Genomic DNA, 27,275 nt, shown 5'->3' with positions numbered 1-27,275 from the left:
ATTCCATTACTTCACCTATTTTTTTTATGAGCTATTATCACACAATCTTAATTGTTAAGATTTTAAACTATGCTTTATAACACAGTGGTGTGAACTTAACTCATTGATTTTCTTCCTTAAAAATTTCCTGGTTCCTCTTTCTGTTAATTTTTTTGACTTTATATAAGCTACTTAAGTATGTTTTTTTACCATATTTTTATTAGCAACACATTAAATTTATAAATTAATTACTTAGGTTAAATTATACATTGTTGGTGTTGAATCTTTCTAAGAACTTGCTGTCTCTTCATTTGTCCATGTTTTCTTTTGTGTCCTTTAGTAGATTTTATTTAAAAAATATTTTCTTTATATATGTCCTATACATTTTTTTGTTGGGTTGTTTCTCATCTTTTGGTGTTATTGTAAATAGACTTCTTCTTCCTCATTCTTCTAGTTGGTTGACACATATGTAAAAGCTGTTAATCTATATTAATTTTAACCCACATTCTTATTTAATTCTCTTATGTTTTTGTAGTTTTCCAGTTCATGTTCCCACGTTATCCAAGAATATATTTTATAAGTAATGATAGTTTGATGTCTTTCTATTTTTTTTCTTCCCTTTAATTTCATTTGCTAGTACTTGCAATAAAAATGCTTGTCTTGACTTTGATTTGAGTGGGAATACCTCCCACATTTCCCTATTATATTGGTTTATGGTTAAAAAACATATTTTATTATGTTAAGAAAACATTCTTCTATTCTTATTTTATTGACTTTTTAAAAATAAGAATGGTCATTTATTCAAGTCAAATAAATATCCTCAGTTATGAAGACAATAATGAATTTTCTTTTTGAGCCAGTGCTAGGATGATTGATCTTAATACAGTTCCTATAATAAATCTATTTTTCATTCCTGATATAAATCCAAGTAGGCCTTGGTATTTTAATCTTGAAATAAACTGCTGGATTATATTTGTTGGTATTTTATTTAGTGAAATTAGTCCATGCTTTTCTTTTTGAGAAACTTTTGTGAAGGCTTTATATAGTTGTTATGATACTTCATAAGTGAAATAAGCAAAAACCACAAAGAAACACAAAAATGAATTCATAAGTTTGATGACTATGAATTAGTTGTAAACATCTCTAAAGCCAATAAATAAATCCAAATTTGGTTCTTTGAAATATAAATAAATAAAAACATAAATAAATTTATAAACTATCAGCTAAACTAATCAAAAAAAGTAGGAGAAAGTGAAACTTTACCTAATAAATTCTGAGAGGGAAAAAACATAGAAGAAATTTAAAGAATCATTAAAAGACCACTTTGCTTTAATAGCTGTAAAAGCTTGAAAAGATGGATGAAATGGATAATTTTTCAAGAAAGTATGATTTACCAAAATGAATCCCAAAGATTAAGAATTCTTAAGAGATCAATAGTATTTCCTCTATAGAGGAAAATACTCATCTCCCACTGTTATCTACAGACCTGCAGGTCACTGCGGAAGAGTTTAGTTCTAGTCTGCTTGGCATTCATTTCAACAGTATGTCAAAATGCTTGGTGACTTCAATGTCCAATATGTGGTAGGTATAAAGCATCTCCAAACTTGGAGTCACTTTGGCCGAAGATCCCTGGAGCCATCCTCAATGCTTATCCTTCATTCAAACTCCAAATATAATCTTGAGCAACAACTCTAAGCTCTACCCTAAAAACATACTCAGAAACCAACAAATCCCCCTACTTTCATTATTAACATAGCAGTCCAAGCCACTGTTCTCTAGTGTTGAAAACCTCTTCTAATTAGAAGTCTCTAGTTAGACTTCTGCCTGTGTCCCCTTCAGTCTCCTCTCAACACCATGTACCTAAGTACATCTTGTCCCTGTAACTTCCCCTGAGAAATTTCTCTGACATCTTATTTAGCTTTAAGTCTGAAATTTTTGCTCCTATGGATTCCTGTGTGTACTTCCAAAACAGTAAAGTAGAACCTGTAAACACTGAAATGTAAATATATCTTTTTTAGTGTGATGTTGGTGGGAGACAAAGGAAGAAAAGATAAGGTTTTTGTCTTAAGTCTCCTAGTGAACGCAATATAAATACCTAGAACCTTCATCTTAGAGACAATGTAGAAATATAGTTACAAATAGACACCCTGTAGAGTATGTTGACACATTGAAAAGAAAATTACCATACAGATTGTGCAATCCTCTAAGTGTCAAGGACATCACCTCAGTACCACTGTGTACTATTGTCCAAAAAATATGGACAATGATATTGTCCAAAAAATATGTCCAAAAAATATGACTTTTTAAAAATTATACCATTTCTGAAGTAAAAGCTTCTTAGGTCTATCTTCATAACCTCTTTTTATTCATATTTTATTTTGTTCTTAAAAACAAAGTGTTATGGATGAAGTTTTATTCATGATATAAATAATTAAAATTGATTGTAATATTATAACCTGATCCAAAGACTTGAAATTTGTGATTTCCTATGAGATAACATCCTTCGTTGCAAACCAAGGATGTTTTATACTCCCCACAGAAATACACATCAGATAACTAAAATGTCTTCAGTTTACCTCCCACTTTTGTTCTTGTAGGATGTGGGGAGAAAGGACAGGCAGATTTTGAATACAGAAGCCTTGCCTTTTAGTTCATCTGCTGTTGCTAATTAACTTCATAACCCTGAATCTGTCACTTAATCTTTCTGATTTTATAATCCTCTTTTGTAAAATGGGAGTTAAACTAGATGGTTTCTAGGGTCTTTTAAAATCATACGATTATCTGAGAAGTTACATCACCTCTCTTGTTCTACTTTGACCTCATTACCAAATGCGAAATAAAAACTTTATGATTTTTATGTTTAGAAATAGAGAGTTATCTACATTATACTGGCTATATTACAAAAATAAAATTGGTATTATATAGATTCTCAGTTTTATGCATTTAAGACTAGCTATAAAATGTAATACAGAGTGTTCACATAGAATTTATTATAATTTATTATTTACCTCATGACTGTCCTGTTTTATTATGTGCTTGATCAATGCTGTTGAATTACTACTATTTATTACAGCATTAATGATATCATTTTATTGTTAATACTCTTGGCATTTCATTTTAGGAAAGCTAACTCTGACACTATGCTGACATCAGGGATAAAAAGGAGATAGCATTTTAGAAGGCAATAGCTATCACGAAGGTTAGTGCTTATTTAAACACATTGTAGGGAAGTGTCAGGATGTTAAAGATGAAAAATGCAAGACCTGAGTTATGATCTTCCCCAAATAACTCTAAGATCCAGGAGTGTGTGTTTGTGGGGGTGGAGGACATGATTAGCAATTCTAGCATTTGAATTACTGTGGAAAGGAGCAAAGGAAGCAAAGGAGTAAGGGCAGATGAAGGAGACGGTCATGTTGGACCATAGTTGTTCACTGTCTTCTGCCTTGGGGATAGTCTTTTTGTTTTGCATTTAAAATTTTTCTTCTCTGTGGCAAAGACACAAGCTTCATCTGAGTTAGAGGTCCTTATTGTAGTGCTGTGGATATAAACAGTTTAGCCCTCTAAAATGGGAAAATATTCAAAGGGGGAAAAATAAGGAAATATACAAAGTACAATAAGTTTAGTACAAATTATAGTTTTAAGAGCAGAAAGAGACCCATATTCTGGTAAAGATTTTATAAAGTACTCCACATCAGTAAGCTGAAGTTCTAAATATCAAAAGCAGGAATGCTCTAACTTTTTGAAAAGAAACTTTGAATTTGGGGTACAGGTGTGTTCTATGTCAAAAAGAAAATGTTAATCAGTGAGGGAATCTCTTGCCTCCAAGCTTATTAAGGAGAGTTTTAGGTCAGTTTGTAGAGGAATCCCCTGGGCTCCTAACTTAAAAAGCAGGTGAGTCTACATGCTATATTTCCCATGAACTTCTGGGACAATGGTCTTCTGAATCAAGTGTGTGTGAGAAAAACCTTGTATATCCATGGAAAATGTAGATTTGTGGTCCCACATCAAAAGATTCTGATCCAATATGTCCGAACCCTAACACTACCACACTCCACTCTGGGGAGGCAAGAGGGGATACTGTGCCTGTAGGTTTTTAGCCAAGAAAAGTGAAAAGATGTGATTAAAATGTCTAAAATATTTTAAGGGATGTTAATAAGGTAAATATAAGCTTATTTAGTTCATTCCACAGAATAGAATAAGAAGCCTTATTTTGAACAGTTAACAATAATAACTGATAAATGTGTTTTTCTTTGTGTGTATATACTTATATATACATACACACATGTGCACACACACATACACACCATACGTATAATCTTATTTAATCCTTATGCTAATCTTAATGTTATTATTCTTAATTATCAGATGGAAATAGTGAAACTGAAAGAAGTCAGTTGCCTATGATCACATGTGATAGCATAAAAATTCTAACCCAGGAATGTGTGGTTATGAATCCAGTGCTCAACGTCACTCAGCTAGGGTTATTACCAATGTGGTATAGGGTAAATGTTATAAGACTTATGCATAGAGAATGTGCTGGCAGCAAAAAGGAAGAGATTTATAAAATATTTAAATCACTTGATAAATAACAGACACTAAAAAAAGTCAGGATTACGAAGGGTAATATCAGCAATAGTGTATATCTTGGGATGGCTGTTGGAACCAGATCACCACCTGGGAGGATAATAGGCCCACCTCATATTGACAATTAATGTATTCCTACAATATGAGAGTGGGACTCTTTGCACACTAAATTTATAACTTGCTGATATTTTTCTTTTTCATCTAGCCATTATAGTACCTATAGGCTAAACTTAATACCGCTAAGTTTATAAGCAGCATTTCATCATCCATTTTAATCTACTTTAACATTTTATCCTTAAAGCACGAGTTGTAAAACAAAATTGAACAGAAAAGCAATTATATTTTGGGTAATTTTATTGGCAAATTTTAATAATGAGATAAAATCAGAGCAAGAAAGAATGCAGATACTTTTACTGATTATGAAGTCTAAGAGATTTTAATTTAAAATGAGATTACTTTGGAACAATATTGTGATGAATTTAAGTATGAAATTTTTTTAAAGTCACTGCAGCTTTTTAGAGGTGCTTAATATTCTATAGGTATCTATTCTACTGAGAATATGTTCAGAAACAATTTGGACTTCGGCATAATATAAGGTGATATAAGGTGATAAGCTAAAAAATCGTTTTCAGTGCCTATGATCTGTATTTCTCTTAAGGGCTTTTCAAAGTAAACTATTATAGAATAATCTCAGAAAAATGTTTTTGGTGACCATGTCTTTTAATTGATGCACTTAATGCAAAGAGCTTTGGGCTACTTTAAGAAAATTCTAGCCCCCAAATAGAAATTGTAAGAAATGTGTTTTGAATAAAAAGGCATGATTTTGTTAAAATAAGTTTAAAGCATACATCTCAGGCAGTGGTGGTATGTTCTTCAAGATAGAAGACTAACTTTGTAAATTCGCAGGTCTCATTTGATATATTTTTGCCAGTGTTTCTTCTGTGCCAACCTTGAACATCTTCAGCTTTTGCTGTGTAAAGAAATTTCAGAGTTTAGACATATCAAAAAAGATGATTATGTCAATGCTAATGTTTTTGTCCTTATAATAATAGAATATATTTTTATCCCTCAAAAACAATGCCCATCAATCTAAGGCTTCAATTAAATCTAGTTTCTAAATTTTTATATTAAACTCTTTAAAGAAGACTTAAAAACAGATTTGGTTTTGTTTGCAACTATTTTACACAATGATTACTTTATGATCCTGACTCTTGATATGCATTTCATTAAGCCATTGATGTCAGCAACAAAATTAATAAAACACAGCCCATATTTTGTTTTTTGTGTTATTTTAATCAATACTCTCTCTGCTGGTTTAATAGGAATAGAGCCCCAAGACCAACTCTTATTACTAGATATTTATAGAATTTTTTTTGCTATTAGAGAAGCATTACAAAATAAAGTCAGAAGTCAAGTTAATTTATTAGCTTTATTTGTACAGCTATTCCTTTTTAATTCACACTATTAATCTAAGTAGGAAAAACATGTACCTGAGGCATTATTTTTCCTTTTACTAAGATAATTTCATAAAAACATCATCTTTTGGTGGTAGCTTTATTTTTCCATCCTTTCATTTTGAATTATTTTATTTTTTCCTATAAAAATTCAGAATTTCCTCTCCTGTAAACCCAATAACAGAATATCAAATTCAGTCTGTCATTAAATGTGATGTAGATTTTTACCCCTCTTGTTTGCTTCTCTTTCTCTGCAGGCACTCCATCTGCACTGTGTACATTGAAGTGCTTCCTCCAAATAATCAAAGCCCTCCTCGCTTCCCACAGCTGATGTATAGCCTTGAAATGAGTGAGGCCATGAGGGTCGGCGCTGTTTTATTAAATCTACAGGTATGCTCCTTATATATGTATAAAATACTAGCGACAAAAAAAAAAATTCTAGCGACAACCTTGAAGGCTAATGGGTTTATATCTGTGCATGGCGGAGGAGAAAACCTCACATGTCTGATTACACTCTAGTGAATGAAAATTCCATCTGGAAAGGAAAGCAGGGATAATATGGATGGTGGGTTTTCACAGCTAATCTATTCTATTGATTGCCACTGTTGAAGAGCTAACGCTAGCTGGCAGGGATTAGCTGCAATCGTTACAAGAGATAATGAAGGGATTGGAAACATGCACTTGAATATTTTGTACTTTGCATCCAAAGAGTCTGCAGCTGACTATTATTTTCTGTCTTGGATTCCTTTGCCCCAGCAGGATTTATTTTTGCTGCAGTGTTCTGTATAGAAAATGACTTTAGATTCACCGGCTGATGGTAGGCATTCTATTGCTGAGGCAGACAATTTTATTCTGTGCCCATGGGCGAATCTTGTAGTTGCTGTGCCTCAGTTTATTTGTTTCTATGAATGGGATAGCTTTAGGTGATATTTCCATTTGCAGCTCCAGATTCATGGGCATATGAGTTACTTGCAGAATCATAGCTTGATTTTCTCAATTTATACATTTCTAACTAAAGCACATTTGGCCAGAAAATGCTGCATTTTCAACTGAATCTACAGCTTCAAGTTAGGCTACATATGATGTTGATAATAACTGTCACTTACCGTAAAAATCATGAGGACCAGAACATGACATATTATTTTACCTATGGATGTTCAGAGGACGGAGGATTTATCATCTCCTGGTGTTATATGGAAATGGCAGGAGGTGTTGACATGAGAATTCAGGAAGCTGGCCTTGAAGGTTAAGAGAGATTTTAAATGTGATGATTTAAGAAAATCCCAGCATCGATCTTTACCATCAAATGAGGCAACACGAGGCATCTTGCTCAATGTCATCTGAATACAGACACCCTCTCACTCAAACCCTGATGATATAAAAATGAAGATTCCATAGAATGTTTGTACTAGAAAGAATGTAAAAAATAATGAAACATATCAACCTCATTATCTAGATGTGGAAAGTGAACCTTACAGAAATTAAATGAGGCCTAACTCAGCTGATTGAATTACCATTATTTCCAAAACAAGGTTCATTCCATTATATCCCACTCATTATCTGAGGCTGCCAAAAATTTGGTTGACATTACCAGATGCTTCTCTTTGCCTCTGCTCTCGTATTTATTTTGTTGCTTTTTTCCAGGCAACTAGAGAGAATTTGCTTTTGTTGTTCATTTACTATTAAAAGATGGGAAACAAAATTATACGAAAGTAGACATATTAGTAATAAGGAAATTTGGGGGATTTTAATGGTCAAAATAGAAGAAAACAAAACCTATAGTTTCTTTAGGAGGAAGAAAACATTTAGTTAAGTCATGAAAATGATAAAAAATATGGAAAACCAAATATGAAGACAAGTACCTTTATAGAATAATGAAAATCCTTCTTTACATATATGGGGATTTATTTTGTTTAAACAAGAAGAAAAGAAAAATAAATCTTAGATTTGTAAGTTCAGGCCAAGAAATTTTACATGTTTTACGTTTAAATATTTCTTAAAAATGTGCCTTTGTATAATTTAACTCTCTATGAGTAAGATATATTTTTACCTGTAAGCTGGCTCAGGTTTTGTTTCAATAAATCCCAGAAATATCTAGGTACCATATTATAGGAGAATAATTCTACCTGTGAGTTAAAGATGAAAAGGAGTTGGCCTTTTTCATATCTCAAATATCTCTAGTACAAAATCTGAGAAAATACTTGAAATGACATTTCTATTCACCCTTTGTGCTTCTGGTAGAAGCAAAATAAAGGGTGCCAATTACAAAGTGGCAGTCTCTATTAGAAAGAACTAGGGTGACACCATCAAGGCATTTTTCACAGGCCACCAACCATACACTTTGGCTCGTGATCAACTGAGACTGAATTTAAACTAGTGACCTAAAAGTTGAAAAGCTTCCATCAAATTACTCTTCCAAAGACTTGTAATAACAGAATGCATTAGAGGTACTTCTGGCTACATCCTCTCTTTTTCACACACGGCACTACCCACTGCTGACTCATAGCTCAATTTAGAAAGACAAGATTTGTGGGGAAATATATTTTCGAAGATAACAGCGGACTGACTTCAAAATAATCTGTTTTGACTGAGATCAAAGTGGTTTCTTTTCAGAGAATAATCCTTGTTCACCCCCCACTTCCTTTCCCTTTGTAGGTATTTTCCTTTCATTCTATCTAAAAGTTGTTTGGGAGGCTGTGATTTTCCTCAGCCTGTTAAGGCTGTTTTGCCTGGCTGCTGTATTGATGGCATTTAGTGGAGGAAAATGTTACCCAGAACTCTTAATTTTCGAACTTATGCTGATCAGGGTTAGTATTAGGTGGGGTTTTTCCTTCCAGATTTGGTCAGATCTTGCTCTTAAGCATGTTCCTCCTTTGTAATTCTGATCTGCCAGTGAAGCCTGTAAGACTGGTGTGCTGGAGCCAGAGCGGGCTCTGAGATCGTGACAGCAAGTTGTGTGCATTTCTCCCCAGCTTCGTGTTGAGTTGTGTCACGTTGATAGCTTGCAATTGGCCATGGTGGGTGTATTTATGCCACAGAAATTAGCAAATGCAACAAATCAGTACCCTCCAGTCCAGAGCCAGTTGTTAAACTTTTACCACAATACCCCTCTATATGGAGCCAATTTCCTCCAAGATTTAAATCACTAAAATGTGTTGACTCCAACAGCTTCCTGCATCTTTGTCCCTTGAAATTTTGATCTACTTTCATCACTCTAAAGATGAGCCAGTGCTACCAAATAGGACTATGTATTATACCCAAATACAATAAGTCTCAGCTTTTTATTTATCTTTACAAGAGCATTGTTTCCATCCAAGTTACCCTTATAATTTATGGCTCACATTCTCTTTGAGTGTTTGACTCAGCCCTATTACCATTAGAATAATCCTTCTTTCTTACATACAGAATCTTCTTATACCATCACCATCATTCTCATACTCATATGATAATAATAGTTATATAATAACACTTAAGTGTAACTTAATGGGGCAGGCACTATTTAAGTTGTTTCCTTATCGTCTCGGTAAGGACAGCTAGGTTTATATTATGCACACACACTCACACTCAAAATTTCAACAATTTATAACTGAAAAGTTTATTTCCTGTTATGTCCATCATGAATCAGTTCCAGCTCTGTTCATCATTTTCACTCAACTTCAGCCTTTATCTGTGGCAATGTTGTTCTTTTGACAGAGTGAAAAAAGAGGCACAGTAAACCATATGCCCTCTCATAATGTTTCTCCCAGAAGTGACATAGGACCCTTCTGCCCACATTTCATCCACCAAACCAAGTCACAAGGCTGCTAGTGGGTTAATCATGTGTAATCCTTCCACTAGAGGCAGACACTAATTACATGGTTAAGTCTGATGTCAAGAGCCATGACTGCCTTTCGTACAGCTTTTGCTTTCCAAGTTACTGCAAACAGCAGTTTTGCTAACTGCTGCCTAACATGATTTCCCATCCTTACAGCATCCAATAACAGTTTCCTCACTACCTTCCTCTCTCTTGATGTCACTGCTATTTATTTTTTGGGTGTTTGTTATGGCACACTCCACTTTTAAGTACTAAATTGTGAATCAGTTAAAATAGCTAGGTTTTTGTTGCCAAATTTCACATTCTATGCCCATCACTAGTTGGCAGTGACTGTTACAAGGTACATCTCAGACTGATGAAACAGCCTCTGTCTAGAATTTTACTGATCTCTTGATTGAGGGCAATGCTTGCTGTGGAAAACAGAACACAACACAACAGAATAAAAAACAAAACCTAGTTATTTGCTGTTACCCTGGAGTGATGCATGTAATATCTATCTATATATTTTCTCCCCATAGCCAAAGAAATTTTGGCTATACTTCTGAGTTAATAGGTCAAGAATGTATAATCTTCACATAGGCAAATAATTCCACAAGTTCATGGTAAAATTCAGTGAGTCAGGGATGTCTTATTTTCCCTATGAAGGAAGGGACTGCCAATATTTTCAAAATATTTATTTTGAATACTAAAATATATAAACAAATATGTATACTTTAACACGCATGTTTTCCCATTTAATTCTTATAAAAACCCAAAGCAATTGGATCTATTGTTATTATCATCATAACTTTACAAATGCAGAAACTGAGCCACAAAAAGTAAACGGCTCTTCTTTCAAGCTCATTGTGCTAAGAAGCTGTAAAGATAGGACAAAATCCTAAGAATTATGGTTAAACATTTATGTGCTTACCCACTGTGCCTATGTACTTGAAGTATCCCTGCGAGTTCTCCATTTTCTGTTCTTTATCGTACTCAAGCTGTTAGGGGACAGGTACTCTTTCCACACTGAGGCCACTTTATGGTTTGGCTGATAACCATTGTTCAACATTCAGAAGTCTCCATCTATTAATCACCCTCACCCCTACCCCGACTGCAGAATATTGCTTATTTCACTTTCTGGACAAAGAGAAAATATATATGCTCCTTAAAATCAGCTTACTGATAAAACAGTCTTTTTAGAAATAGTTGATCTGTGCATATATCATATAGTCCATTCTTAAAGATGGAAGGTTAAAAGTTTATTGTCCAAATACCAAATCCTGTGCACGTCTATTGTTTTAAATAACAAACTAAAACATACATTTAAAGAATTTTGGTTGGGGCCTCCCTGGTGGCGCAGTGGTTGAGAGTCCGCCTGCCGATGCAGGGGACATGGGTTCGTACCCTGGTCTGAGAGGATCCCACATGCCGTGGAGCGGCTAGGTCTGTGAGCCATGGCCACTGAGCCTGTGCGTCCGGAGCCTGTGCTCCACAACGGGAGAGGCCACAACAGTGAGAGGCCCGCGTACCGCAAAGAGAAAATAAATAAAAAATTTTGGTTGATTCAGTAGAATTTGACAAATCAGAATGTTTTATAAGTTCTCTTAATTCAACTTATTAATTGTCCTTGTTTTCTACCATAATATTTCTCAATCATTTATTTGCTTTTATTTTTAAGTTTTTGCTTATAACTTGTGATAACAGTATTGAAAGTCAGTTACCTTAACCTGCTAAAAAAGTTATATCTCTTCAACATATGTATAATGCATCATGTCATTTGGTCATGTTGGAGAGGAAGAAATTTCCTTTTACCATTCCAGTTCCTTCTGGCTGGTCTGAGAATTAAATTGACATGAGACAGATTAATGGGAGAGAATCAAAAAAAAAATTTAATAACACTTATACATGGAAGAGACCCAGGAAAACTGAGTAACTCACCAAAATAGCTGAAACCCTCATCTTAAATACCATCTTCAACTAATGACAAAAGAAAATGTTGGGGATAGTGGTTTGAGACTTCAGAGAGGAGGAAGGCTATACACATGGATATGGAAGAGCAAATATTTGGTAAATAAATGTTAGCTGGATGAGTCAGAGACAATGGGACACAGAGACGAATTTTAACAGACTTTGCTATGTTCGTCCCTGTCTACACACCTAGTTCATACTGTAGTTATTGATGGGGGTAGCTTCCATCCTGGAACAGGTCCTCTATCTACATTCTTTTAGGCAGAGGGAAGGTCAAAGGCTCTTCCTGAGTTTTTTGGGTCTTAAAAGTAATCAACCTAAATTAATACTCATGCCAATGAGACACAATCTGGAGTGACAAATTTTGCTCCCCTATAGCCATCATTGACCCTAATAAATAGGCCAATATTGTTAGATATTATTATCTTCATTATCTGGCAAATGAGGAAACTGCACCTCAGAAACAGCAAGATTTGTGAGCCAGAGTAGTTTTTTTCTGTTTTAGCTCTATCTACTATATCACAATATTGTGGGTTAGGCTATAGAAAAACTATTAAATTTTATTCTTTTCCCATGTTTTAGGGGGTGGATATGTTTTATATTACATTAGTTCTGTGTTTTCTGAAGGTTAATTTTATGGTGTTATATGAGGGTAAAAAATACTAAAGGTTGAGAGAAGATATGATTTAATATAATGGTCTCAGGAAGAAGTAGTTAAAGGAAAAAGTAATTGACTGTTATTATCCTTTCTAACATAGAGGATATAGAATAGAATTTAGATTATAACCTGGATAAAGCACATTTGAGGAAAAAAAAATTAAATTCCTAGATTCTACTTCAAAGAATTCTTGGTTCTTGGTAGAATACTCTCCAAGGGTAGGTAGGAGATACCCCAACAGTCTTGGAAAACTTCACCATAGAAATAGATGAGGGTAAATTTTTTGGTGCTCCAGTGTTTAGTAACTCAGTGTTTCTCTTAGTCTTAGACTAAGAGAAGAAAATCCATAAGAAAGAAAGGGAGATTGACATCCAGTTCTCTAATTGAATGGCTGATTAGACTTGAGCCAGTGCATTTACAAGGGAAAGGGCATTGGAAGGAGATGTCACGATGGAGTGGGCAGTCAGCAAGAGGGCATGAACTGCTCCCTTGAAGACTTTTTCCAGTGTTGTAGGTGAGATGGATCCTGCCTAGGTCCGCAGATGTCAGAGTTGAGGCTTTTAAGTATAAATAAAAACTAAGGGGGCTGCAGCATGTGGAGAAAAAAGCCATGTACACCAAGATATACAGCAAGAAGCCACCAACTGTGCGTTCTGTAGAAGATACGGAAGAATTTCTCAAGGTATGACCAATTCCTAAGATGGCTGCTTGGGGCCGTGTCCCTTAACAGTGGAGTCTGTTGGCACCAGTCCACAATAATTTGGTGCAATCCAATACAGGCGATTCTTTTATTTCCTTCTCTAACCTTTCTATTCCCTCATCAGAGTGATATTGAAAGGAAGAAAAATTAATGAGTGAGAAGATCACATTCTCCTCACTCCAAGTCCCCAGAAACATAATTTGTTTTAAAATAAAGAGGAATGCATCATACAAATAAAAATGAGACAGTTTTGCTAAGTAAGAGTTATAGATTTAATTGAGACATTATTGATGAAGTCAGCTACACACCAAAAATGGAGGTGATCAATGCAATAGCCTGATAGCATCCTGGAAGAAATAAAACCAGTTAATTTGTTACCCAAAAGTTGAGATTCCTTATTTGATCTGAGTATAAGGATTATGCACGTCTTAACTTTTGCACCTACAATGAAAGAACAGGGAAAAAAAATATTTAGGAGATATCATGGAGGTGCAAATCTGTAGCATTTGGCATTTAAAGCAATCAACTCTGGACCTGCCTCATTCCATTCCTAGGTTCCTAGTTGTGATACTCTCCTGCATTACTAGTTGAGCAAAATGATAAAGTGTATTATTTTCAAGGCCTTGACATTGCTTCTAACATGGCTTATTCAAGATGGAAAACCTAGTTTCCTTCATACTTCTACAAATAATCAAAATATCCATTTATCAGCAGTAAGCTTATGACTGACTATAGAGAACAAATCTTAGTTATGAACAAGTTTGAATCAAATGATCCATTCACCTGTTGCTGGTAAGGTCATACCAAAGGAAAGTTCAATTACACTTTGCAAAATGGATAACAAACATATATATGGGAATGGAGTAAAGATAAGACCCTCTTTGCACACATCGTGTTCCTGTAAGGGTGAAGGATTGGGATTAGAGGAAAATAAGTGTTGGCAATTGTTCCTTGATTTAAAATGTTTTTCTCCTTGCCCTCTTTTTTTTTGCTACCAATTCTCTATTTTATTGACACATGGACATATTTCTGAAAATGAGCAGTGGTAGAAAAATAAGTGACTTGAAGTGATGACAGTGTTTGATTTTTTCAAAAATAAAGAACAGATATAGTAGAGCACAGATTGACAGGCTATAGCCTCTGGGCAAAGTGGCCTGTTTGTATGCCTGGTAAACTGAGAATGTTTTTTGTTTTTTTGGGTTTTTTTGCGGTACGCAGGCCTCTCACTGTTGTGGCCTCTCCTGTTGCGGAGCACAGGCTCCAGACGCGCAGGCTCAGCGGCCATGGCTCACGGGCTCAGCCGCTCCACGGCATGTGGGATCTTCCCAGACCGGGTCACGGCATGTGGGATCTTCCCGGACCGGGTCATGTGGGATCTTCCCTGTCCCCTGCATTGGCAGGCGGACTCTCAACCACTGCGCCACTAGGGAAGCCCCAGAATGGTTTTTATATTCTTAAAAGTTTGTTAATAAAATATAAACAAATAAAAGTGAAACAAGAAAACAAAAAAAATAAAGAATAATATGAAGAGACCACAGGTGGCCTACAAGCATTTTAATGACTTAAGGGAAAAAAAAAGGTTTCTGACCCTGGTAATACACAGTTGAGTATCATTCAAAAACAAAACAAGCAAACAAATAACAAAAAGTCCATTATGTTTAAATAAAATATAAAAAAGAAAAAAAAGGAAAAAATATTTTGTACCCCTAAGACTTAGTGTTAGTTTAGTATATTAAATTGAAATAAAGGATCATTTATTTAAACTGTGTCAAAATTCTCTGTTATCTGCTCTGGGTCTCATATTAGCTAGTTGAAAACAGAAGCAACATTAGTTATTAAGGTATAGTTCATATATATATATATAAGTACCTATATTAGGTCAATACATATTTATTAAATAAAATAACAAGGACTAACTTATCCTTTGGTATAATCAAAAAACAGAATTTTAAGAGCTTGGGAAACGGGGGGAGGTTGTTGTCTTTTGGGTAGGGAAGCAAAGATTAAATGAGATAGCATGTGAATTAGGTAACTCAGTACCTAAAATGAAAAAAGAAAAAGTTCTTAACTAATAGTATTTTTATTGCTATTCTCCAAGAAGAATGAACATTGCCATTTTTGTTTTTCAGTTAACTCATACTAAGGTTTAAGATTTAAGATTGTAAAAGTGAGCAAGAACGTACTGAGCACTTGGAATAATGGATAGAAAAGTGAAATATCAAATGTGGAGGAATGGATATGTTACCAAACTTGTCACCTGCACAGGTACTGGGGGTCCTAGCCCAGCTGAGACCCCTTGTCTCGCTAGGGAGGTTCTTTTTCTGATCAGATTGGCATAGCCAATAAAGAAAACAAAGCTGAGACTGGAACAGCACAAGCTTTATTCAATGGCCAAAGAATGGAGAAGGGGGAACTTAGTTTGCAAATCAATTTCTCAAGCCAATTTGAGCAGAGACACAATATATATTGGAGGGTCGAGGTAAAAGGTAGGGAAATGGAAAGAGTGGGAGGAATATTCATGACTTATCCAAGAACAGGGTTGTGGTTTGGACCTGGAGCTGATGCAATACTCCTTTTAAGTCCTTGTATGGGCTCTTGCAGTCATTGTCATGGCAATTGTCTACTGTCATGGTGCTGATGGGTATGTCATTTACCATGCTAATATATTACAATGAGGATATAATGAGACTCAGTGTCTACTGAAAGTCAAGTCTTCTACCATTTGGGGCCTGGCTGGTTCTAAGCAGTTCTTATTTTGCTCTTTGCAGCTTCCTCCTGAAACTTAGATAAGAGCAATTGGTTTCCATTCAAGGGAGGGGCAGGGGTATGATTCTGGGGCAACAGCTTTGGTAACAGATACAATCCAAAGAATATATTCACCTACTTTATGATTTTACTAGTTCCTCCATTGAGAAGGAATGATGACTTGTGTTTGAGAATGAAGTGAAACTTAGAAAGCCCAAGAGATAGATGGCTAAGACATCAATATTAATAATAATAGCATCAACATCTACTTTTAACTTAGTGCTACTATCAGGCAGGAACTACACCAAGCACTTGAAAGCTTCCTCATCTTTCATACTCCCAACAAAGCAGTAACTTTTCTAATGTCAAACAGAACCCTGTTGCCGAGTGGGGATTCCATCTCTTCTGATACAGAGGCTATATACTATTATTCATTATTCTATTCTGCCTTTCCTAGCGATTGAAGTTCATTTATTTCTTTCAGTTGTGCTCAGACTTACAAACAATCCCTTTAATAGCAGAGTAGATCTACCCACAAGACTAATCATTCTTTTCTTTCTAAGGTGTGCTTGATCAGCCTTGATTTTATTTTCTTCTCTTTGCTTCTTGATTCTTTACAAAAGTGAAGGAAAATATTATACATGTAATGTCCATTGACACTGGGAAAACTTAATTTAACCACTGCTTTAACCTTCTGGTTCCACTTATCAGTGAGCTGACTGGCTCTGGCAGCTTGAACCACTTTTCCTGGCTTCTCCTTCCTGAAGACTGCAAAGCAGGTAAAACAGCTCAGACACATATAGTAGGAAAACAGTAGAAAGTGGTGTGAAGCAGACCAAAAAGTAAGATGTTGCCACCTCTGATCATCTGAGGAAAAAAAAACATGCATTTTACTAATGAAACTACTTGGGTATAAGTGCAAGATGGTGCTTTGGTCAGCTTGCAACATTCATTTTCTTTTCATCTTTAGCCATTTTTCTCATTTTAAAAATAGTTTCAGGGGCTTCCCTGGTGGTGCAGTGGTTGAGAGTCCGCCTGCCGATGCAGGGGACGCGGGTTCGTGCCTGGGTCCGGGAGGATCCCACATGCCGCGGAGCGGCTAGGCCCATGAGCCTGTGCGTCCGGAGCCTGTACTCTGCAACGGAAGAGGCCACAACAGTGAGAGGCCCATGTACCGCAAAAAAAGAAAAAAAAAAAGTTTCAAAAAGCTGTAGAATTTAAACTATATGCTTCAAAGAATTAGTATTTTTCATCCTGAAGGAAAATTCGTGCTGCCTTGATCTCACTACAGAATTGATCCATTTCCAGAACAGTATGAATGAAATGCAAGCCATCCCTCTGCATTAACAGGTCCTGTAACAGGTGCTAATTTGTTTTTCTGATATCTTTGAAACGTTCTAGAAGTTTTGAGAGTTTTTTTCTTCTTTTTTTCCTTTTATTTATTGATGAATATGTCTTGTAAAATAGGATATATTTTTCCCTTGAAGATGATGCAGGAGTTTATGATTCATGAATGTTTTGCAGCCGAATGTGCATGAATCATAAGCCCTGTGCTGTAGATTTTGCAGTGTCATTTATATTATGGGGATCACTTTGGATACACTTTCTGGAGATTTGCTCTTCTGTCATCTAAGAAGCTTTTCTTTGAACATTGATGTGTTACTATATAGATTAACACTGGAGATTGTACTGAAAGATGGCTATTTCCCATTCAATTTCATAATATATGACTTATTCTATTTAGTAGGTTGCCCTGATTTTCCTAAGTGTGAGGAATAAAAAGCTCATTCATTTTCCCCTATATTTTTATTTCGTATAGTAGAAAATACATTTTTTTCATCTTTCCTTGTACTAGATTTCAGATGGGTCTTTCATCATTAACATTATCTCAAAAGAATAATGTCATAGAAGTTGAAATACTTTGAACACTGATATTGGTTACCTGATTCCAAAGTATAATTTATAGTTTATATGGAGGATAGCATACATAAATAGATAGGAAATAGTTAATATATATTTTAGAGAGAGAGAGAGATGTCTCAATGCCAAGCAACCACTGTTTGCAAAAATTAAATCTGATTTCTAGTGTAAATTTTTCTCTTTTAAAGCAGATGTTCTGATATGTTTAAGTTTCAAAAAAAAGTTTGATGTCCTTGACACTAAGGTATGTCTATTATCTAGGGATGATTTTTCATCTCTAGGCATTCAAAGCTGCCAAAAGTGAGGAAAATGCATTTTTTATGTATTCTCTATTCACATATGTATCTTCCTCTTCCCAAGGCATAACGTAGCCTCGTATAAATCTTCCATAGACAACAATATGCTCATAGGCATGAAGCCAGAGAAGTGTCAGAAGGAGAATCCTAGGTCTGATATATTTAAATAGCTATTTTCTAAATCATTTTTTCTTTGATCCTTCCTTGCTTAAGAAAGAAATAAACCTGATAAAAAAAAATGTGAGATTTTGCTCCAGAAGAGATTAGGTTATGACTTAAATTTATATTTTCAGTGGAGTTAGACTTTACTTCTTTCTCTGACCTACACTCTAACAGGAAGTAGGATACATAGGAAACGGGTAAAAATTATCTTATTTTCTGCTCAAAGAGGACTGGTATCTTATAAAACTTGTTATGGTGCAAGAAATAAAGTCATATTCTCAAGTTCTTTTGAAAGTAATTAAGTACCTAAAATAAATTAATAAGATGAAATAGTCTTTTCTGATATCGCTGAGCTTCATTAAGCAGAGGTGCTGTGGATGGTGGGACAGGTGGACGCAGGTGATGATCTGTGGTTTGTATTCAGCCTGGAGGCAAAGATTCACGGGCAAGGAGAACAGCTTTATTTTGGCACCTCTCCTGCTCCGTATTTTCATCAAACACTTGGATGAAGACTTTTACAGCCTTTCATCACCCCATCTACCAACCTCTTTGCACCTGTATTCATATGTTTTGTTTTTAATCCTGTAATTAAAAATGAACACTCCTTCTTCCTATCTAAACCGTTTCCTTCACTTGCATCCTATATCAATGCTTCTAAAGCCTCTGTAATGAAAGATGCATTTAAATAAATTATTTAAAAAATGAAAAAAAAACAAGTAGCAAAGAATACAGCCTTTTTTTTTAATTAGATTCAACAGATAGTAAATCACCTGGGCAAATCACTTAAAATTTTTCTAAACTACTCTAAATTTTACTCTGGAGAAATTTATTCTACCTTTTTTGTATCATCATGATCCCCAGTAAGCACTTCGCAGAATGACACTGCTCCATAGACCATCCTTTGAGTAGAACTGGCTACAGTTTGCAAGGCCCAGTGCAAAATAAAAACACAGCACCTTTTAAGTGTGTGTCCTTTGTGCTGACCTGAAAGCACTCCACTAGATCATGTCCATTGCTCAAGGATATTGCTCAAGAATCATCCTTTTACCTTGCTGCATGTAAGAGTCTCTTACTCTATCTGATCATTTTCACTAACATGAAAATCTGATACAGTAACTCCCAATTAAAGACAAAGCAACAACAAAAAATGTCCTTGATAAACCACTCTAGCCACTTACCCATTTCTGTGTTTCCCTTCCCTGCAGAAACTTCTCAAATATGGTATCCATACTTGCCTGGAGAAAGTCATCATCATTTTCTCTCTATTCTTTCTTGACCCCATTATAATCAGAATTTTAATAACACCAATCCATTGATATGGCTCTTTTTGTGGTCTCAATGCTCATTCCATTGTCAAATCAATTCCTCATCTTACTCTATCCATCAATAAGATGTGATAGAGTTAATAATTCCTTTCTTATTTAAAAACTTATTTATTTGACGTCCAGTACACCAGTCTCCTGGGATTTTTCCCCACCTTCCCTGGCTGCTGTATCCCAGTCTATTCTGATGGTTGCTCTTCATTACCCTGACTCTTAAAAGTTAACATGCCTCAGGGCTCAAACTTCTAACCTCCTCTTTTCCTGTTTATAGTCACACCTAAGTTTATCTCATCTGTTCTAACGGGCTTAAATTGTTATATGCTCATAAATTCTAATTCATATCTCCAGCTTAGCTCACTAAAACTCTAGACCCATGTCCAACTATAAGATATATATATATTAGATATTAAATAAGATATTAAATATATATATATATATTAGATATTAAATAAGAATCTCTCTTAGGTTGAGTTTCCAGAGAAGCAGACTTTGAGATAAAGATTCAGTTGTAGGATGTTTATTGGTTTGGAATTAACTCCTGTGGAAAGGAGAGGAAGAAAGCAGAATTAGGTTTAGGGAGAAGTTGAGCTTCAATGCAGTCCCAATAAAGACTTCCACTGACCCCCCTGGAAAGCCTAGAGCTGATATTGGCCTTTATATAAAAGTAGGCCTTTTATATACTTGCATTAGTCAAATACAGGTTGCCTCAGAAAGCAATCTGACCTTGGGCAAGGAAGCTCTCTTCAGAAAGGGCATTGTTGGAAAAGAATATAAAAAAAGAATGTGTGTGTATATATATGTATGTGTGTGTATCTATATATCTGAATCACTTTGCTGTACCGCAGAAATTAACACAACATTGTAAATCAACTATACTTCAATTAAATAAAAGAAGAAGAAGAAAAGGTATTCTCTGAATAGTACCAACAACTGAAGCTTCTCAGTAGGCAACATTTCCAACATATAGGGGAATAATTTCTTTTTTCTTTGAAGGGAGATTTGAGAGGCATATCATACTGTTATCACAGCATCTCAAAATTAATGTATTCTCTACTCAACACCTGGTTCTCCCCCTAATTCCAAGAAAACAACTGGTCCTCTTTCATTTTTCCTTCTCAGTAAATTGCAACCTCAGTTGTCCAAAATCTCAAGCCAAAACCCTTCAAGTCATCTCTGACTTTTCTCTTTCTCCATAGCCCTCTCTTATTTCCAGTCAATCCCAAAATATCTCCAGAGTTCTGTTTGTTTTCACTCTTACCGCTTTCTTCCTGATACTAGCCACCATCAACTTATGCCTAGATTATTGCAATTGATTTCTACTGGACTTTAATCTCACCCCTCTCTGGTCTATTACTCACATAACAGAGTAATTGTTTGAAAAATTACCTAAAATAGCTTCACTTCTTTGTGAACATCATCCAATGGATTCCCAAATGACCCAGGATAAAAGATGATGTCCCTGTGACACCTACCTGACCTGATTTCCTAGTTCTCATCCTCTCAGCAATTCTGTTCCGGTCTCATTGACCTCCTTGCTCACTGCCGGACTCCTGCCTCAGGGCCCATTCACTTACTGTTTCCACTGTCTGAAGTTCTCTTTTCCCAGACATTCACATTCTTCCCTTCCTGTATGTTTCCGCTTGATTCTCCCTTAGCAAAATGGTCTTACTTGAGCACCTTACAGAAAATAACAATAACCGTCTCACTGTGCTTCATATCCACTTTACCCCATTTGCTTTCACTCTGCGTGCACTCTTACTTATTTATTATGTCTACTGTGCCAAATATTATATTAGGTCCACAGTGACAGACTCTGTTTTATTCACTGTTGTATCCTCAGTAACTAGAACAGTGCTTGGAATATATACTATGTAATCAGTGAAAGTCTGTGGAATGTCAGGTGGATCTGATTTCAAGAAAGACTCTTAGAACCAAGGTTTCAGACAAGTGTCATCAGTCTCTGGCAGTTTTGCCCCTCTTTGTATTGCTTAACTCTGTGTAGACTTTATTTTCAGGCAGTCTATAATTAGGGCATAGAGATGATAAAATAACATTCTTTTTCTTTTTTCGTCTTATTCTTGATTAAATCTGAAATGAGGACTTGGGGTAATGGAGCCTCAAGATGAGGTAAAGGGGAATAAATGGATAAAGAGTTTTCTGAAAGAAAAGATACTGAAGTAATGAAATGCAATATACATCCCCTAGAAATTCCAAAAACATTAAAACATAATTTAAAAAAAACCTGCTTGAATATATTTAGAAATGGAAGGACAAATTTCATAAAGATTCATTTTAGCATTTCCTCCAGAGATTTTTTTTCTGGTTCCAATAATTTTATGCCTTTATGATTGGTTTACTGCTATGCTTTTCTAAACAAAGATGTGAGTGGCAGAGTAATGCAGAATTAACCAGCCCAAGATTTTATGACTGCCAAAACTGAGAAACCCTGGCTTAGAGGAATATGGTCACCAAAGCAATAAAGTAGAATATGAGATCTTTATCTTTAATGGAATTTTATGGACAACCATAAAGCCATTGAGTGCAGTAATAAAGGCATATTTTGCAGAGCTGGGCAAGAGACATTTCAAATTGATCTTTTTTTCCCTATTTACAGCTATATTTCTAATCTTTACTCTTATTTCTATCATGTCTTTTCTTAAAGCCATGGAGGACTTTCTAGTTTTCTAGGTAACAGTCAGTTGATACTCCTTGGTCTCTTTTAATCGTATTTTATAGAAATGGTGAAGATAGTTTATAACTTTAGTAGAAAATGAGTTTCATTTACTTCATGCCAGAAGACTCTTGTATGATCCAAAGAAAAGTCTGCAATTTCTAAACCTTCTTGATAAAAAGAGGGTTTTTTTGTTTCTTATTTTTGGTTTTTCTTTTTAATTAACCAGAAGTAAACCATTCTGCTCTTCCTAAGAGTTAAATAAAAATGGACTAATTTGAAATCTGGGCTTGAACATGGAATACTTGCTTGGGTAACTATTTGAAAGCTACTGGTATTTTAATAGCAGTGATCAGTATTACCTTTAGTAACTTGGCAATAAATGATCCTCTGTGCTGTTTCTTAAATAAACCTCAGTTTATTGCATGCCTTGAAGCTGTTTATTTCTTCACATATTAACAGCTATTGTTGATTAAGGCTTAAGTATGTAAATGCTGTTATTTTCCTGAGATACTGATAAATAGAAAGGAACAAAAACAGTGTTCCTGAGATATACTCAATAAACAGCTAATAGGTGTCAGTTTTCTAGGAGAAACAACAGGAGATCCAATTGATGTTGAGAAGTGCCTATGGTGATTCTATGCTTAACTACCAGGAATTGGTTGATTTGGAGCTAAGAAAACAATTTATTTTAGGTTAAAAAAAAAGTATTTGTATTAGAATAGTTACTTAAGAAAACTGAAGAATTCAATATCTCCTGTTCTAGTTTTGAATACTTTATATTTCACATGGATTCACAAAATCCCATAACAGTTTTAAAAAGGAAAGAAAAAGTCTTCATTTCTGCAGTCTTCTCCACTTACACGCCTGCCTCACTCACGCAAAAGAAAAAAAGTTAAAATAAAAATTCCAGATTAAGAAGCATCTTTCAGAGATAGAGGCAGAATTATTTAATAATAAAAGTAGGCTTTGCAACAGACTTATTCCCTACAACCTATCCCCAAATAAAAGTAGTTCAGTTTTGATTTTGATAAACTAATGGTTAGACAGAGCAGCAAAATTTGATTGCTACTACAATTCTCCTAACTTAACCAGCATGTGCTGGGTGATTTTGAATATAAGTCGCCTTTGTGAATCAAAAAGAAAAATTCAGAGGTGTGCTAAAAACAGCAAGTGGAAATGCCCCAGATGTTTATGCTTCCTTTTCCCTTGTTTAGTTTTATTTTACAATTAATATGTATATATTCATAAATGCAATCATATCCATACATTATATTAGTTCTTTTTATGGCAGCTTTCTTTTATATTTTCTATTTTTGCTTTACTTTCCATTCTGTGTCTCCTTTCCCCCAGTTAGCTCTCCAGCACTTCCTCATCATATAAATCATTTTAACTGGTATGTTTCGATATTTTTCCATCATATCATGGTCATATATAATTATATAAAGCACAAATGTGTGTATGCATATGTTTACATATTCACACATAAACTACATACATAATACACATATATGTGTTTTCCCATTGTCATAAATATGTGTATATTTATTTTATGTTGTTTTCTTTTAAAATAATATACACTTACAGAAAAAAATGTAAGAATGGTACAAAAACATTTGAGACTAAGTTATCAGCATGATGTCTTATGACCACCAAACACAATTTCTAATTTCTATGAAAAGCATAGTCCCTTATATATAACCACAACAGAACCATTAAAATTAGGAAGTAACTTTGATACCTTACTACAATCTAACCCTCTGACTCCATTCAACTTTTGCCAGTTGCCCTGATAATGTCCTTTATAGCAAAGTGACCCAATCCAGGATCACAGGTGACCTTCAGTTGCCATGCCTCTTTACTCTCCTTAATCTGAAACAATCCTTCCTTGATGCTTTTGAAGATTGCAGTACACTTATTTTGTACAGCTTCCCTCAGTTTGGGTTCATTGATGCTTCTCATGAATAGGTTTAAGTTATGAATTTTTTTGGTAAGAATATCACCAAGAAGAGATGCTGCATCCATCTCACTGAATCCTATAAAAAAATAGTTTACATGTATCCCATTACTGGTAATGTTACTCTTGAAAACTTGATCAAAGTTGCATCTGCCTTAAAGTATGTTGATGACTTACCTTAAGATTATATAAATGTTCTTTCCTCATTCATTTTCACCCATTATTTTAAAAAAACATTTATGTTCTTTAGCTGAATTATTTTTACAGTTGTTGGCAAATTATGATTTTATAATACCACGATGTCTTCTACATTTATGAGTTGGCATTCTACTATATACAAAAGCTTTCTTTTCCCCGCATGTATTTATTAATTTATTTATTGATATAAATATGAACTCAGATTTCTGTTTTATTCGAGGAGTATAATCATTACTGTAATTATTTATTTTGGTGCTCAAATTATTCCGGAGTTAGTCTTGATGAGCCCATTTAAGCAGGTTCTTGTGTTCTTTTAACATATCCACATCATTCTTTGAGCACTTAGCTATTTTCTAGCACAGCAAGATGTTCCAGACTCATTTTATACTTTTCTTATACCAGTACTGGATTTAACCATTTCTCTAAAAAGCTCTGGTTCCTTTAAGTGGGAAATAGCATTTATAAAGTAAGTACTGGGTGCACAGAATATTCTATGAGTTGTTATTGGGTATCTCTGCTTCCAGGCCCCACTCAATGGACAGAGCAAGGCAATATATGTATGTATATAAGACTGCATGTATGTATATGTTCAAAAAATATATATACATGAATGTGTGTGTGTATATATATATATATATATATGTATGCACACACAAGTATGTGTGATATATGCACCATACTCATTTGCATCTATGTTAATTTTATATTTACTATATGTGTATTTATATGCATATACATATATACATGTTATATGTAATATTATGTATTATAAATTTTATAGATTATAAAAATATATATATATATCCATTAGTTCACACTAATAACTGAAAATGGGAAGCCTGGCTCTTATTACCTTCAGTACATTACTTACTGAATGTAACCAGTCTTCTGTTTCTGACCCTCATTCTGATGCTCCCCTCACCCTTTCACGTTCTGACATCACCTGCCTGCCATTCCTCTCCTTCCAACAATTCTCATCCTGCTTGGATTCTGAAATCCTGTACAGGGCCATGCAAACACCCTCCTTCCTGAGTTCAAGCTTCAACACTTCACACCATCACTTCACAAGACCTGCAGCTGCCACCATTCACTGAACTGTTGCCTTCTTCATTCCACTTATGTTGACATCCCACTGTAGACTGATGTCCCACTGTGTCCTTCTTGTGTTTACAGCACCATAACCCTACAACACAGTCCCCCACAACAGGCCATGCAAATGCTCTAATAACCCTCTTTGGGTTTTGCAACCACACCGGGCCACCACTCCCACACTGACCCTCTCACAGAAGCACTGCTAATTTCCCTTGGGCTCTGACATCCCCTTCCAGCTGTTTGAATGCCTTCCTTTGCCCCACTTGGGTTTGCCCCAAGCCTATACCAGGCTGCTGTGACAACCCTTTAACAAGAAATATTCCTTTTGCTCTATTTAACTTCCAACACCCCACTCAATCTCTGACTCCGCATGTCGGTCACTGCCAACAATGTTTTGATGTTCTCAGGTGACAGCTTTTCTACTTGTCTTGTTAAATTTATTCCTAAGTATTTTATTTTATTTTTAATTTTATTAAGTAGAATTTTTCCCTTAATTTCATTGTTGATTGTTTATCATTGGTGTATAGAAATACTGCAGATTTTTTTAATTGATCTTGTATCCTACATCCTTACTGAACTCATTTATTAGTCTAATAGTTGTTTTAGTTATAGGATTATCTATTTAAAAGATCCAGTCATCTGCAAATGGAGATAGTTGTGCTTCTTCCTTTATGGATGACTTTTATTTCTTTTTCTCTCCTAATTATTCTAGCTAGTACTTTCAGTACTTTGTTATATAAAAGTTTTGAGTAGAAATCTGTCTTATTACTGATTGTACGGGGAAAGCTTTTAGTCTTTCAACATTGATGCTAGTTGGTAGTTTTCTGTAGTTGTCCTTTATCAGGTTGAGGAAGTTCCCATATATCCCTAGTTTATTAAGTGTTTTTATCACAAAAAGGTATAGGATTTTGTCATACTTTCTCTGATTCTTCTGATATGATAATTTTTTCTTTATTTTATCTGTGTATTACATTAGTTGGTTTTCTTATGTTGAAACAACTTTGTATACCTGTGATAAATCCTATTTGGCCATTGTGTATAATCATTTTTATGTATTGCTGAATTTGAATTGCTAGTATTTTGTTAACAGTTTTTACTTCTGTTTTCATCAGCTACACTGATCTGTGGCATTCTTTTCTTCGGGTACCTCTGTTTGGTTTTGGTATCAGGGTAATATAAACTTTATATAATTAGAAAGTGTTTCCTCTGTTATATTTTGGAAGAGATTGTGAAGATTGTGTGACTTCTTTAGATGATTGGTAGAATTTACTAATAAAGTCAGTTGGGCCTGGTCTTTTCTTTATGGGAAGTGGCCTTTTTTTTTTTTCTTAAATTACTAATCCAATCTTTTTACTTGTTTTTAGGTCTATTCAGATTTCCTTTATCATCTTGAATCAGTTTTGGTAATTGTGTATTTCTAGGAGTTTGTTCATTTCATCTAAGTTATTTAATATGCTGGTAAAATTTTTCATAACATTCCCTTATAATCTGTTTTATTGCTCTAAAGTCAGTAGTGATGCCCCCTCTTCCATTACTGTTATTAGTAATTTGAGTCTTCTCTCTTTTTTCTTAATCAATCTGACTAGAGGCTTGTCAATTTTGATCTTTTCAAAATACCAACTTTTGATTCCATTGATTTTTTTCTGTCATTTTCCTACTTTTATTTCATTAACTGCCACTCTAGTTTTTATGATTTCTTGTCCTCTGCTTGCTTTAGTTTTATTTTGCTCTCTTTTTTCACTGTCTTAAGATGAAAAGTTATTGATTTGAGAACTT

General features: G+C 34.8%; 1 protein-coding gene across 7 annotated transcripts in view; it reads left to right on the top strand.

Annotated features, from left to right (window-relative positions):
• The window catches only part of PCDH15 (protocadherin related 15), a 1,372,333-nt gene that overhangs the window by 1,085,213 nt on the left and 259,845 nt on the right, over nucleotides 1-27,275 (top strand). For all 7 annotated transcript variants that reach the window (XM_079899577.1, XM_079899579.1, XM_079899582.1 and 4 more), the window contains one exon: nucleotides 6,275-6,407. In XM_079899577.1, the coding sequence (XP_079755703.1) occupies nucleotides 6,275-6,407 (133 nt within the window). The remainder of the gene's footprint in view (nucleotides 1-6,274; nucleotides 6,408-27,275) is intronic.

The sequence above is a fragment of the Stenella coeruleoalba genome (genome assembly GCF_951394435.1).
Source record: "Stenella coeruleoalba genome assembly, chromosome: 16".
NCBI lineage: Eukaryota > Metazoa > Chordata > Mammalia > Artiodactyla > Delphinidae > Stenella > Stenella coeruleoalba.
Note: the sequence above shows the minus strand (reverse complement) of the source record. Positions and strands in the feature narration are given on the sequence as shown.